Source organism: Antechinus flavipes, chromosome 4, assembly GCF_016432865.1.
Source record: "Antechinus flavipes isolate AdamAnt ecotype Samford, QLD, Australia chromosome 4, AdamAnt_v2, whole genome shotgun sequence".
Classification (NCBI taxonomy): domain Eukaryota; kingdom Metazoa; phylum Chordata; class Mammalia; order Dasyuromorphia; family Dasyuridae; genus Antechinus; species Antechinus flavipes.
Genome location: NC_067401.1, coordinates 104591938 through 104607565, shown reverse-complemented (window position 1 = coordinate 104607565; position 15628 = coordinate 104591938). Strand labels below are relative to the sequence as shown.

At 37.0% G+C, this 15628-nt stretch overlaps 1 protein-coding gene across 4 annotated transcripts in view; it reads right to left on the bottom strand.

The window, feature by feature from the left end:
• The window catches only part of LOC127559698 (SLAM family member 9-like), a 48486-nt gene extending 47903 nt beyond the window's left edge, over positions 1-583 (bottom strand). The window contains exon 1 of one of the 4 annotated variants that reach the window (XR_007953190.1): positions 345-583. Coding sequence is in view for 3 of the 4 variants with exons in the window: in XM_051993659.1 (XP_051849619.1) it covers positions 345-393 (49 nt within the window). In the remaining variant the exon portion in view is untranslated. The remainder of the gene's footprint in view (positions 1-344) is intronic. The other 3 variants (XM_051993659.1, XM_051993658.1, XM_051993660.1) reach the window with 3 other exon arrangements.
• Between the last annotated feature and the right edge of the window lie 15045 nt (positions 584-15628).

Here is a 15628-nt window from a genome sequence, read left to right as displayed (position 1 = left end):
CTTAACTAGCATATCCTGTTCAGAGATGAGCAGACATTCACCCAAAGCAACTATTTTTTATAGGACTTTGGGTCCTACAGACTCCAGCTTATCCTCCTCCTCAGTATCATAGTACCTTTAAAAAAGGCAGGTGCAATTAAAATAATTTTTTTCCATTTATTCCATCTCTGTCATTATAATCAAGGCTGAGAGGAGATAGGACCAAATAAGCTTCATAACTCCTTGACACTGAAGCACTCTAGTGATCAGGTTAAAGCAAGCCTCCTCGACAAAACCATTGGTGGGGAGTTTCCCCATTCCAAGGGGGGAACTCAGCCTCCAAAAATATCCCAATTGACACTTACCAATTTGTAAAAAGAGGATGACTGTGAACCATTGCAGTAGATGTGTCATGGTCTTGCGCCTCAGCTGGAGCCTGGCCTGAACCCTCAGCCAAACTGCTTTTTTGAAATTGTGCCATGAATAGAAAGCAATATCTAGTTTACATTTCCTGTCTTTACTACTGTCTTTGTAGAAGTGGAGATATGTCCTACGTCAGTCAGCCAACAAGCAATTATTAAACACTTACTACTTCTGGGCACTGCCCTAAGCACTAGGATACAAAAAATGGCACACTTCAGTCCCTACTCTTAAAGAGTTCCGTATGATGGGGTGAGGGGCCAGGGGTGAGAGTGAAAACATGCAAATTACTTCATGCATATTAAAAAGAGAGACAGACAGAGACAGAAAGAGAGACAGACAGAGAGACAGAGACAGAAAGACATAAAGACAAAGACAGGAAGAGATAGAGACACACACACAGAGACGGAAACAGAGAGACCCAGGCAGAGAGACTGAGTTGAAAAGAAAATGTATTAGTCAGATCCACATTTTTTTTTTTTCTTTTTAATTTGAGCTCTGCTCTCAGGTAGAAGGGGCACTGTCCCAGATTTCTTGTTTCAGTGACTGCAGGCCCTGGACATTTACCTGGTGCTTTACTGATATTGCCCTGAAGACTATGGTGGGGACTTTGGGTCTGGTGCTATGCTGGGAGAATGGAATGGGGGTGGGGGCTGTTGCTGCTGGGGGCTGTAGGAGTCAGGTAGCCCACCTGGTGCTGAGGTGGCATCCTTGTGGTGGGGACTGGCATATGCTGAGGCCTGGTGTGGGTATTTCTGTGTTTCTCTGTGATTACATTGTAGAATGTGGTGGTTTGGCAGCCTGAAGACACCTGCCTGCCTGGAGCTGGGTAGATGCACATGGTGGTGTCCAGATCTACTCTTTGGGAAGATTATTTTGACAGCTGAGTGGAGGATGGACTGAATTGGGGAGAAACTTGTGGCCTGCAGAGCACCCAGCATGCTATTGCAATAGTTCAAGCATGAATCCAAGACAATCCTAAAAGACTGAAGATGGAAAATGATATCCACATGCAGAGAAAGAAGGGCCGGAGGTTGAATGCAGATTGAAGCACATTATTTTCACTTTTTTCATGTTTTTTTTCCTTTTGTTCTGTTTCTTCTTTTACAACATGTCTAATGGCAGTTGACGTGTGAAACTTGAGATTAGCGGAGATTGAGGCTAGATAAGTAAACTGAGAAAAATATGTACAGAGATAATTGAACATCTACTGCTTCATGAGATCACCAAGTAAGAGAGTATAGAAGAAGGCCAAAAGACAGAATTAGTAAAGCAGGGCTGGAGGTCAAGAGAGAGATTAGAGCTAGATATGGAGATCTGGGAATCATTTCTATATAGATAATTACTGAAGCTGTAGAAACTGATGCGATCACCAAGTGAGATTAATTTAGGAGAAAAGAGAATCCAGGACAGAGACTTTGGGAACATTTAGAATTGTGGAAATGACCTTAAATGAAGGAAGTGAAGGAAATTTTAGACTGAAAATGAATGGTCAGAGAGGAAGGAGGAAAAACAGGAGATAATAGTGTCACAGAAACCTATAAAGGAGAGAATATCCAGTAGAAGAAAGGTCAAGATGGATGAGTATTGAAAAAATACTATGAAATTTGGCACTTAAGAGATGATTGATACTTTGGAGAGAGCAGTGCCAGTTAAATGATGAGGTCAGAAACCAGTTAAGATTTAGTGAGAGGAGACATGGAAGTAGTCAGTCAGTGTAGAAATCTTTCTTAAGAAGTTTAACTCAGGGGCAGACTAGGTAACACAATGGATAGAGCACAGAGCCTGGAGTCAGGAATTGCCGAGTTCAAATTCAACCTCAGGTACTTACCAGCCATGTGACCCTGGGTAAGTCACTTCATCCTGATTGCCTTTAAAAAGTGAAAGTTTAGCCCAGAAGGATAACACTGGAATAACCTAAGTATAAATTGAGAAGACTATCCAGTGCCTGGTTTCAAAGTTCCAATGTGGAGTGGAATATGAAGAAGCCCTAGAATAAATATGATTATCTGAAATGAAGAATTTTGAATGACAAACAGTTCACATGGAAAATGAGAGAGCACACAGGGAGGTAACATTTGAAATTGGAACGAGTGAGTATGTAGATCTCCAATACTATCTATTCTCTCTTAGAAATTCACACTATTAAAATCTAGATTGCAATTATGCCTTACTTTCATTGCTTTGTCTGTCATGATCTCAAAATGGAAGGGTTACTTCTCCCAAAATCCTCATAATTTCTGTTTTAATGACTTTATTAGATTTAGGGGCAGATTAGCATGTTTCTTCATACCCTGAGCAATGATATTACTTTTTAGGTTCAAAGTCTAGCAGGGGCAGTTAGGTAGTACAGTAGATAAAAAGGAACCTGCTCTAAAGACAGGAGGAGCTGAGTTCAAATCTTGTCTCAAATACTTGACACTTAGTAGCCATGTGACCTTGGGTGAATCAATTAACTCCAATTGCCTCAGGATCCCCTCCACCCCAAAAAATTCAAGATCTAGGACAAAGGAAGTTTTTTTTAAATAAAAATTTTTAAACACTCTTCTTTTTAAATTTTGATTTCCAGATTCTCTCCTCTCTCACACCTCCTCCACTCACTGAGAAAGTAAACAATAGGATATCAATTATACATGTTTTGCGTGATTTCACATGTATTTATTATGTATAAATACATTAGCTATATATATCACAAAAAGCCAAAAAGATAAAGTGAGAAAATTATACTTGAATTTGTACTTATCAATTCATCAATTTTCTCTCTGGAAGTGGATACATATTGTTTTGTTGATTGTATATACTTAAAAAGTAGAGTAGAGCATAATTCATGATGCTGATTAAATTTAAGATTATGATGTATGTTCTCTTCTGCTGGTTGTTAAACATTTGCCCCCAACTGATTGTTAAATATTTGCTAACACACTCTTGCCCTAAAGGTAAAGTAAGTTGCTCAAGCTTAAAAGCTAGTAAATATAAAAAGCAAAACCATAATCAATCACCCAATAAACTTTTATTAGTTATCTACTACATACCAAATACTACTCTCAAGGAGCTTGTATTCTAATTCAGCACTGATCACTTTGCTCTCACTGACCAAAGGCCAAATAGGTTACATTTACTCTTCTCCATTATGCCTAAGGGAGCTGGGGTTGTCTATCTAGCAAAACTCTCTTGTCATTGAATCTAGTTCCCAGTGATGATGTTCTTCCAAGTATAGGGGAATAATCTCTTGTAACAACTTCTATTTAGCCATTAAAAATTGTATTAGCTTTTAAAATATTTACTTTAAAATGTATAATCACAAATATACCCATTTTCCCAGTATAATCCTTTCTCTCCATTTTGTACCACTTTACACTGTGAGGAAGGAAAAGGGATTAAGTTCATAGTTCATTTCATTTTCTACAGAGCAGGGTTTCTTAAACTTTTTCTACTCAAGACAGCTTTTTGTCCAAGAAATTTTTATGTGACTCTGGATACATAGGTATATAAAATATGCATATAAATCAAACATTTATTGATAATAAATTAAAATTTTGTGACTTCCACATTCAGTTACAAGATCCTTTTTGGAATCATGAGCCACACAGTTTGAGAAGTTGGGCTATAAAGATTAGTCCCTATTTTAAGTCCAAAACCGTCTTTGGGTCGAAGTCCTAGGCACTCTGTCTTCTGGCTGGCTAGCTATAACTTTCTTCCTGGAATCTTGATTCTAAAGTCACCATGGTTCCAAATTTCAAGTGGTAGGGATCATTGCCAGAACCTAAAACTGACAAGAAGGACCAAACAAACAAAAAACAAAAAAAAAAAAATCACAATCCACACAATAAAACAACTTCCCTCTTTTCCCAGGTGTTATGCCCATTTCCCTAAGTCAGGGTTAAAAAAGAGAAGGAAGTCTTGCCCCTTTCACTGGTTGAGTTCATGGCACTTGTGAAGCAGGCAAATTATGATCTTTACCTACTAGATACAGCGTCAGGAAAGACACTGACTGTTTCAGTCAGCCCAGTTCCCTTTCCACGAGCAAAAGCCTACCCCATCCATGTGGTTTGGTAGGGATTAGAAAGCCTTTGTGTTAGGTACTATAGTCAAGCCCAGAAAAAACCCTGTTCTACAACACTACTCAGATTACTTGGAGGCAAAGAGGAGCCAATTAGTTTATTGAGTAGGGGAGATGATATGGTCCAACCTGTATTATGGAAGAAACATTTTAATCATTGAATGGAGGATGAATTAGAATGAGGAGAGACTTGAGGTAGTATATCCACCAGTGAGCTATTGCAATAATTCATGATAAGATGATGAGGGCCTGCCCTAGACTGGTGAGAGTGTCAGAGTATAGAAAGGGTTATATAGAAGAGGTGTTACAAAGCTGAAGTATAGGTGTTAATTATTATTCTATTTATATATTTACATGTAGTCTCCTTTGACTACTTGAGGTCAGAAACCGCTTTCAATTTTTATACCCAATGCCCAACATGTTGTCTGCTGTATAATAAGTGCTTAGCACAAATAACCCAGTCTCCCTGGGCCTCAATTTTCTCATATTTAATATAAAGAAGTTGAACTAAGTTCTCTTTCAGCTACATACCATTAAGTCCAGGTTAAATGTTAATTTCTTACGTGTAGTAATAACTAAGACAAACAGATCTCTCTTTCCATTGTCTTTATGTGACAATTATATTCTTCCAGTGTGCTAAAAAGAACTATATATGAGTTTGAAGACCTAGATTCTAATTCCATCTCTTAAATTTCTTTTTACTGATGAATCCTTTGTGTATTTAAGGAAATAAATTTGGAAGGAAATAAAAATTTATTAAGTGCCTACTATGTGCCAGGCACTGGTTCTTGGTAATCACCACTTCACTTTACAAGTAATAACTTATTTGATCCTCACAACAGTGTTATGAAATAGGAGTGAAAGGAAAGCATGAATGAAGAAAGAGGTGAGAAAAATCTAGTTTGGTTAAGTACTGAGTCTTAGGAGAAAACTAATAATAAAAGTGTTATTCTTTATTCTAAACTAGACCCACATTGTATTTGACCTAAAATTGTTATTTTAGTATTAGGGAATTATTATTAGTAGTAATATTAGTAATTAGGGAATGTTAATAATTGTTAAATAAATATTAGTGATTATTAATAAATATTAGTAATTATAGAATAAATATATTATTATTTTAACACAGATTTTCACGATCAGATGATATTTCATCTCACCTTTCTTTTGGAGGCAATTGACATTAAATGACCTGCCCAGGATCACGCAGCTAACTAGACGTTTGAGGTCCAATCTGAACTCAGGTCCTTCTGATTCCATGGCCAATGCTCTATCTAGTACACTAGATAGCCCCCCCCATCTCCTTTTTCTCAGTTATCCATACTTTTAGATGGCCTATTTGGGGGATTTAATAGCATGTCATATCACCACCTGGTGGTAGCTCCCAGAATTGCAGGTTTTATGTCCAGAAAACTATAAAACTGGTCCATCTAGACTTTTCAATCCAACTTTATTAATTGAAAGCAGTTGTCATGCCTACTTCCACTTCTCCATGTCATTGTAACAGGATAGCAGATTCCTGGCCTTTTTTAGTTGAGTTCTCATTTTATTTTGTAATTATGGTCAATAGCAGCTAGATGGTTCAGTGGATAATAAATATTAGTAATTATAGAATAATTACAGGTGGCCCTGTAATTAGGGTCACCAGCGTGTAAATTGTTCCTTTCTGTTCTTGACTCCATAAAGTCCATCCTGTTGTATTGATGTTCTCCTCATGACAGCAACACATATTTACAACAATAATTCTGAGCATAATAATGACACCTTTCCTTCAGCAAATAAGGCTAATAAAGTGTTAATTCACATAATCCTGTGAAGTAGATAATATAAAGTATCCTTATTTTCTTTGAAGATGAGGAAATGAGACTCAATGAGGCAGTTAGGTGACATAGAGAATAGAACCTGGAATCAGGAATTTAAATCCTATTTCCGATCAGAATCATCCTCCAATAGTACTTTGGTAACTATTAGAAAAGAAAATGAGATTAGCATGATTTGTCTTGATAATACCACACTGGTTCTTGGTAATCACCACTTCCCTTTTTAAAAGTTTGACAACTTTTTATTTTAGAAATCTTCTGGGAATCAATGTTGACTTACCAGATGGGGTTCTACTAGAGCCACTGGGCCATTCTGGCAAACTTTTAAAATTAGTTTGGTATCTATAAACTGTGGACAACCCTTCCCTAAAAGGATAGAGTATCCTTATTGGCCATCAGAAGGTGTTTTGCATGAAACTCTCTTTCCAAGTTCACTTGGGGATAACAATGTTAAAGAAGCTTTTCCTTCCCTTGAAGATTGAGTCCCAATTTAATCCAGGAGATGAAATGGAATATTGCTCAAAGTATTAAAATATTCAATTAGATTGAGGTCCTTGAGAATAGAGACTGTTTTTAACTTGTCTTTGTATTCCCAGAACTTAAAATAGTACCTGGGACATAGTAGATACTTAATAAATATTTATTCACTAATAAATCTGATTTTTGTATCTAATTCAGAGCTTTTGTACCATAGTTTTTTTCTCTTTCTTCAATTTACTTTCCCATTGTGTCACCTGATTCAGTAACAGTATACTATGATCATGCAATGCACTGTATGTAGCATAAAGTAAAAGAGAAACTAGATAGACACTCCATCTATATAGAGTCACCCCCAAATATCTCTCATACTTCCTCCTGACTTCTTACCAACTCTTTCAGTGAAGAAAAGAACAATCCTGATCAATTATCCCCGAAATGTGTGAAATAAAATGAAAAATAGGATTATTCACTCTGTCTCAAACCGAAGGACTAAAGAAGGGAACTGGGGAAGATAAGAGAGAGACTTCTATTTTCTATTTCAGATTTGTACTAAAAGATAAATATAAGAAAATTCTGAGATCACAAGATGAATGAAATTCATGCCAATCTTAGCAATCTGGATCATAAATAGAGAGCTTGAAGGATCTCCTTTGTTCCTCATATCCAATCAATTAGCAAATCCTATCATTTCTACTTCACAATATCTCCTTTTTGTACCACTTTGTCTTCTCATTTCCTACTGGGGTGTACTCTAGACTTTATTATTCTCTAGAAGCCTCTTCATCCTAGCAGATCACTTTAGCCCTGGAATTCTTAGTCCAGATGTACCTTTACCTCTATGGCCTCACCTTCTGACTGGATTTCTTTCAAAAAAGCTACCCAGGCCAATTATTCTTCATTTTTGCATTTGGGTTTCTCCAATATTCTTCTCTCCAGATCCCTTCCCCTCCGGACATCTTTCAGCAGTTTCCTTTTTTTTTTTTTTTTTTTTTTTCTTTTTGTTGTCTTCGGTTTTCTCTTTATTTGCATTCATATTCTAAGTATTTAGCACAGTGCTTATGTGTAAGTATTTAACAAATGCTAGTTGACTGATTGATCAGTTCTGATGCTGCCAACATCCCAGTGTAGGTCCTCATAACTTTATACCTATCAGTACTCAGGTCTCTTCCCTGCAATCTATCCTCCATTTGGCCATCAAAATGATTTCCCCAAAGTTCAAGTCTAACTATATCAATCCCCATATTGCACCCCTCATTCAATAAACTCCAACTGCTCCTGATTGTCTCCAAGATCAAAGATAAAATCCTCTTGTTGTTTTTAAAACTCCTTTATAATTTGACCCCTTCCTAACTTTTCATTCCTAGTATATTTTACTTTCCTCCACTTTGCAATCCAATGACTTTAGCCTGCTTGCCTGTTCCCTGCTCTTTTGACTACATCTCAAACCGAGGCTTTTCCCTGGTGGACCCCCATGTTTTGAATATTATCTCTCCTCAATTCTCTTCTTGGTTTTTCTAGTTTCCTTTAAGTCTCAATTAAAGTCACATTTGCAGCTATAGCATATTCCAACTGTAGCATGCACTGGGGCCACATTTGGTAAAACCATGAGATAAATGGGACAAACCAGGTTGAGGGTAACCCACAGATCTTAAAACAGATGGTGAGTTAGGGGAATGTCTGCTTTAACTGTGTGAAGACTTCTTCTTTCACAGAACAGGAGGATGAGAACAATTTGTTCCAGCCATGAAAGTGGCTGAAGTAGGCTTTGTGGAGCACTGAGAACTGGTGAAACATTAAAGATGACAAAACCATTCACTGCATCTTGGGCCATTGCTAATTGTCCTGACTTGCCACTGTATTTTGATGACTCTGGAAGAAAAAGTGAGGGTGATGATTTTTGATGACTGCCTCACTTAAATCCAGTTCATGACTAAGTTAAGATATTACTCTGCACCATCTTTGGTCCTCTTCAAAAAGTAGAAAACAAGCAACAATAACAATAAATTTCCACTTTTTATAAGAAGCCTTTCCCAATTTTCCTTAATTTTAATGTCTCTCTGAGACTACCCTCAGCTTGTTCTGCACACATATTGTATGTACATATTTGTTTGCATTTTGTTTCTCCCATTAGACAGTGGATTCCTTGATTATTTAATAATAATGTAAAATTATTAAATATTAAAATTTAAATGATGAATACAATAATAACTGATTCTTTTTTTCTTTCTTTGTATCTCCAGTGCTTAGCATGATACCTGGAACATAGTAGAAACTTAACAAATGCTTTTTTGCTGACTGACCTGTTATCTGATCTTAGATATGTCATATCTCTCATTACCTCTGTAAAAGAAGGTGGTTAGGCTTAATAGTCCTTTTTAGCTTTATGATCCCATTATGGTAGATCCCCAACACCATACATACAAAATTGATCATGGTGCTTCCTTTTATATGGTCGATTGCCAACCTTACCCCTAATGGTCTATTGTCAACTCATATCTCCAATTGATGGAGCCCATGAATTCTTAACAAAATTGATGTGAGTTGATGTGGAGTCAAATGGAACCCAAATCTCCCACATTTGGATTGTTAGAGCTAGAAGAGACCTCAGAGATTTCCTTGCCCAATACCAATTTTATTTTTATATGAAAATGTTATTCCATTTCTTGCCTTTACCAGGGATGGTATAGGAATGAGAAGGAGGGAGAGAATTTGGAACTCAAAATTTTAAAAAGTGAAAATAAAAAAAAATTAAAATTAAAATATTTAATTTCTTTAAAAATTAAAAAAAATTCTTTATATAAAAAGTAAATATTAAATAACATATTAGTAACAAAATCATCCTATTTGTCTAAGTTCCTTTCTGAACATCCTTCTGCTCTCTTCTGTGTGTTTTAAAATGTTTTGTTAGTGGTTTTTCTTCCTCCTCCTGTTCCTTCTTTTTCATCTTCATCATCTTTTTTTCCTTCATTTTCTTCTTCTTTTCCTCCTTTTTCTCCTCCTCCTCTTCCTCCTCCTCCTCCTCCTCCACTTCTTCCTCCTCCTCCTCCTTTATTTTCTTCTTCTTCTTTTTTTCCACATAATTATCATTAGGCAGAATGGTCCAGATACCAGGATCAGTTGTTGAGGAAGCCCTTTTTCTTCCAACTTTTCTATAAATAGTCTCTTTCTCTTTCTTCTTCTGGATGACCCAATCCCTCCAGCACTTCCAGGCATTTCTGCTCTGATGTCATGGCTAATCCTACTATTTAGAAGAGCAGGGAATCACTCAGTACAATAATTCTGGCTAGACAGAGGATCTACAGTCATATTATTCTTCCTGCAGCTGCATCCTTAGGACCACCACGCTCTTTTATCTTCTTAGCAGCTGTCCTATGTACATCCTTCTATTTCCTTCTATCCCTAATTAGAAAGAAAACCCTTTGAAAATGGGGAAAACTGTCTTATCTTTCTGTTTGCAAGTTCAGTGTTTAATACAATTCATGGCACATATTAAGCACTTAATAAATGCTCATACATTCATACCTATCAACTCCTTTCCTTTCTGGAGACCAATTAAGGCATAAGGGAGGAAGCCTCCACAGCATAATTCCTGAGCTTCCCTGTTGCTTTAATGTTTTATCTCTTGGTCAGAATAGGTTGTGAGAGAAATGCTGAAGAGCCTCTGCTGTTGACAGTGAGGGCACGAGCCCATTAAGATAGGGTCTGGTGAGAACAGCGCTTCCTCTTCCCATCTACAGTTTAGGTTGTACTCTCCAAAGTCTCAAAAATCTCCTTCTTTACCTGTGAAAACCAGAGCTAGAGCCACATCTCTCCTCTGGCTGGTATAGATGTCTTCCCCTACTTCTACTCCCAGAATCTTTTTTGATCTCCTTCACTCTATCAGACTTCATTTTTACCTTTTTCCTTTGAAGAGTATCTGTATAGTCAGTGATTTTTTGTGTTTTTATATCCTCAAACAAATTCCTCCCCATTTGGCAGTCCCTATGCTGGAAATAAAGTGTATTATATCTTTGTATTATATTTTATAACTTTGTCAGGGATCCATACATCATCAAGCCTTAAGTTACTCACGAGGATTTAAAATGCCCCCAGAAGGGAAATATAGGAGTTCAATTTGCACCCCAGAAACTCATATAGATATGATACTTCCCAAGATGATTGAGCCTGGGATTACTCCAGAAAGGGAAATGTGCTTGGACTTGCTGGGAGGGACAATCTCACTTAGTCCTGCATTATTTGAGTAATCAAGTAGAGGATGAAATCCAGATCTTTTGTTCCTATGTATTTTGGTTTATTCCTTTTGTCTAGCTTGAAGGATTATGTATATGAGTATTTTTTTTTTTTAATTTGAGAAGATGAAGTTACCCAATAGCTTTTCCTCCCATTCCTTTTCTCTCTTCAAAATTTAGATGTATATTCTGATGCTTTCTACATTCATTTATATTCTGTTGCCTAGAAATTTGCCTTGTTAGATCCAGAAAATGAGTGTGACCTAAAAGACCGGCTCAGGTTAGTCGATCAGTAGCAATTAAGTGTACTTTCATGAATTCTGCCCCAGTTAGAGTGGGAAAACTATTAGTTAAGGTAGGAGAACTGCATTGTAGGTGTTTAAAGAGTGGAAGGAGACGGAACTTAGGAAAGAGAAGAAAAGTAAAATTAAGGAAATGAAGATTTTTGGCAGCTGCCACGAAAAGGGTGATGCAAGAAGACAGAAAAGACAAAGGACCAGAAAGGGAGAATTAGAAAATGACACGATAGGCTTTTATTATAAAAAAAAAAAAAAGGAGAGGCATTTTAAGAGGAATTGCAGGAAATACAACTGGGACAAGAGTGTCTGGCAAGGGGGATATCCTCCAAGTTATCCAAAGGGGGCCCATGGACTGCCACCCTCACTGTTGCCTTGGTGTCTGTAATTGCTAGAGATACTGAACAGTTTGTAACCTGTTTTGAATGCTGGGGATGAGTATTCACAATAATAGCAGGAGGTAGATAATTGGAAACTGGAGGTATTTCTTGAGAACGTGGAAAGTGACCTTTGTAGTAAAGGAATCCTTACTGAAATTACCATTAATGGAATACCTTTTGTTTGGTAAACTCAGAAGTAACTTTCTCAGCACTTAGCCCTTTCTTTGCCACCAGGGTTTCTTAGTGTTAAAGATTGAAATGGTGATAGATATCTTAGGGAAAAATGTAATATATACTTTTTTTTGCAAGGCAATTGGGGTTAAGTGACTTGCCTAGAGTCATACAGCTAGGAAGTTTTAAGCAGACTTTGAACTCAAGTCTATCCATTGTGTCATCTAGCTGCCCCAGAAATATATATCTTAATGATGAGGTCCAACAAGTCAAGAAGGTGGATAGTCATCTGGAATGGATTCACAGGTTCAAACCATTTCCAGGCCAAAGAACAGAGTTTTATTGTAATACTTGGCAAATAAAGTTCCTAATGAACTAGCAATTAACAAGGGAGTAGGTGGGACCTTTTATGGGACAGTACCCAGAATAAGGTATGTTAACTATGTAAATTGTGTGTCAGTAAATCAATTGGCTCTCAGTGACTGTCCTGTTTATACAAGATAGCCTCAGGAGTTGATTTCTATAGTTTAATCTCCAAAATATAAAAGTTAAGAGTGGGCATCAGTACAGGATAGCTGTGTCTGTACATGATAATGTCATTAGAAAATAATTCTACCCTCATTGGGGTCTAATGAGATACTGGATTGCTCCCCAAAATGTGGTCTTTTGCTGTAGTCCATTCACCCCATTGTAAAGTAACTGTTGGAACTTTGATGTATTTTCATTCCTTTTTATTAATGCCTAATTTCTATCTCATTATGTGTGTATGTATGTGACTTGTTTTGGAAACTTGAGCTCATTATTTATTCTATTCCTGAGGGGTTAGATTAGAATACAAAGGAATAGATTTGTCTCATAAGAAAATTTTAAAGAAACCTAAAAAAAAAATACGGGACTAGTAATGTCTGATTTGCCTCTCATATAATGAAATTACTGGCCTTTTTATGGGATTGGAACATTATTGTGTGGTTCATAGAGTCAATTGAACCTTTGTGGATCTGGACTAAGGACAGACCATTGCCTTGTGTGCAACAATATAATATCAATTTAAAGATTGCTAAATCTATTTTAAAAAACTTACCAATGCTTGCATTCATCTGGAAATGATAATTCAATTTCGTTGCAGTCACCTTGCAATATCCCTGTACCACCAAAGAGGAAAAAAAAGCTGGATGATGAAAGCCTACCTGTAAACCATTTTGTCCAAGATCTGAGGACTATCAGTAATTTTATCATCCCGAGAGCCTCAGTGTTTCAAAAGCCTGTCTCTATTATCACCAATATTTCTCACAATACAAAAGCAAATTCTGTTTTTTTTTTTTTTTTTTTTTTTTGTATTTAAATAGACCTAGCCTCACAGAAACTTTATTGCCTTTACTTGGAAGGATCAATACTTGAGAACTAGGTTGCTTCAGGATTATAGTGAATCTCCCACTTTATTCACATAATTTTTTGTCAAGGACTTAAAAGATATTACTCCACCTGGTTGTTAACCCTAATTCAATATATTGATGATTTACCACTCACAGGGAACCAAGGAAGAAGATAGAATTTTCTTCATATGTTGTCTTTATGAAAAGGATTATTGAGTCTGTCCATTAAAGTTACCGTTTGGATTTCAGAAAGGCCTGGAGAGACTTACATGAACTGATACTAAGTGAAGTGAGTAGAACCAGGACATCATTGTACATGGCAACAGAAAGATTATATGATGATCAGTTCTGATGGACGTGGCTCTTTTCAACAATGAGATGATTCAATCCAGTTCCAATGCTCTTGTGATGACTCAGAGAGAGGACTGTGAGAACTGAGTGTGGATCACAGCATAGAATTTTCACTCCTTTTGTTGTTGTTTGCTTGCATTTTGTTTTCTTTCTCATTTTTCCCTTTTTGATTTGATTTTTCTTGTGCAACACGATAATTGTGAAAATATGTATAGAAGAATTGCATATGTTTAATATATATTGGATACTTGCTATCTAGGGGAGGGACTAGGGGAAAGGGAGGCAAAAAATTTGGAACATAAGATTTTGCAAGAGCATATATATATAGTTGAAAATTATCCATATATATGTTTTGAAAATAAAAAAAAGCTTTAATTAAAAAATGGAAAAAAGAATAGTGTTAAAGAAGAAAAAAAATAGAGTTACTGTTTGCCTTTCCAATAATGTGGTACTTGGGGTATGAATCAGGATGAGGAATGAGGACCTTGACAAATGGTAAGATCTAGAAGAGAGAAAGGATTATTACATAACAAATTATTGGGGAGATCTCTGGCCTTGTCCCAAAATTTATCCCACTAACAAGAAAAACCTTACAAGGAGATTCTAGCACAATGATATCCTGATCATCATGTTTTAGTCTGTCTGAGTTGAGGTGGATCTCCCTTTTGTCTAGATTGCCCTAGGTGGAGACGATCTGAATAAGAGGAAAGTCTCTTTGTGGGAGATTGAGTGATCAGTCATCTCAGCTCAGACCTTCATTAGGATAAACTGACTCCTCATTTTAATATTCATTCTTCTCATTATTTGTTAACCAATTAGAGTTGACTACTACCCTCAGGAATTCCCACTCTTTCAAGGGCATATAAATGTTTAATGGGTTCTATAAGAGGGTCTTTGGTATTTGAAATTATCCTTAGCTCCATTTAGTAATTATCTGCTAGTGTAATTAATAAGATAATTAATTATCCAGAAATTATGTCTTGAACTTTTTGTTCATCACACAAGGTGTGCTTCAAATGCCCATACCAAAAACAAAACACTAGCTGCACATCCTGTTGGGGACTATGGGATATTTATTGCCACTTTTTGGGATTCTAGCACTGAGGAAGCTCATTAAAGAACTAGTGGCTTATGTGACTAAAGAGGCCCTGAGTTCTTCACACTCTTAGAAGTCTCAAAGGAAATAGCTAAGCAAGTGTGAAGTGGGTGGTGTTCTCACTATCTCTGGGACTAACTGCTTATGACAAGCCATTTTCCCTTTTTATATATGGGCACAGAGGAGTTGGATTAGAAGTCCATAACTAAGGGACAGTTAGACAGAGCACAAACCCTGAAGTCAGGAGGACCTGAGTTCAAATCTTATCTCAGACACTTAACACTTCCTAGCTGTGTGACCCTGGGCAAGTCACTTAACCCCAATAGCTCAGGAAAAAATAAGTCGACAACTAGAGGCTGGGACCCCATCACAGGCCCACTAGTTACTATTCTTGTGAGCTTGATCGAGTGATACAAAGTGATGTGAAGTGCCTTTGGGCACCTGTGGAGCTTGCAAAATGACTCAATATATTGTCCTGGCCAGTCACAGTCTATAATCTAAGATTCCCATTTTCCCCCACCAGCTAGAGGCGGAATATGAGACAAGCCTTTTGTCTAATCTTAACCTTTCTCTTTAGTATTGTAATATCTTAAAACCACTCACCGTTCTTCCTGAACACGTGAAAGACCATGAAGTGCCATATGACTGCCTTGAGGTAACTGCCATAGAGGAACCATAGCCTGACTCCTCAAACATCCTTGGTGGAACTTAATCTCACACTCTGCACAGATGGTTCTCTTTTTAGGAAAATGAGATATGAGTAACTAGGGGAATGGTTGTGTCCCTCCAATTTTTGAATGGGAAGCTACATTGCATAATGAACTTGAAGTACAAGGAGTTGAGTGGGTAGTGCTGAGCAGGGAATGCCAGCAGGCCCTGAGACTCCACGTGAACATTTACACTGATTCCAAATACACCTGTGGGGTCTTTAACAGTACTGGTGCTTTGTGGAAGTAGTGTGTCTTTATCACTG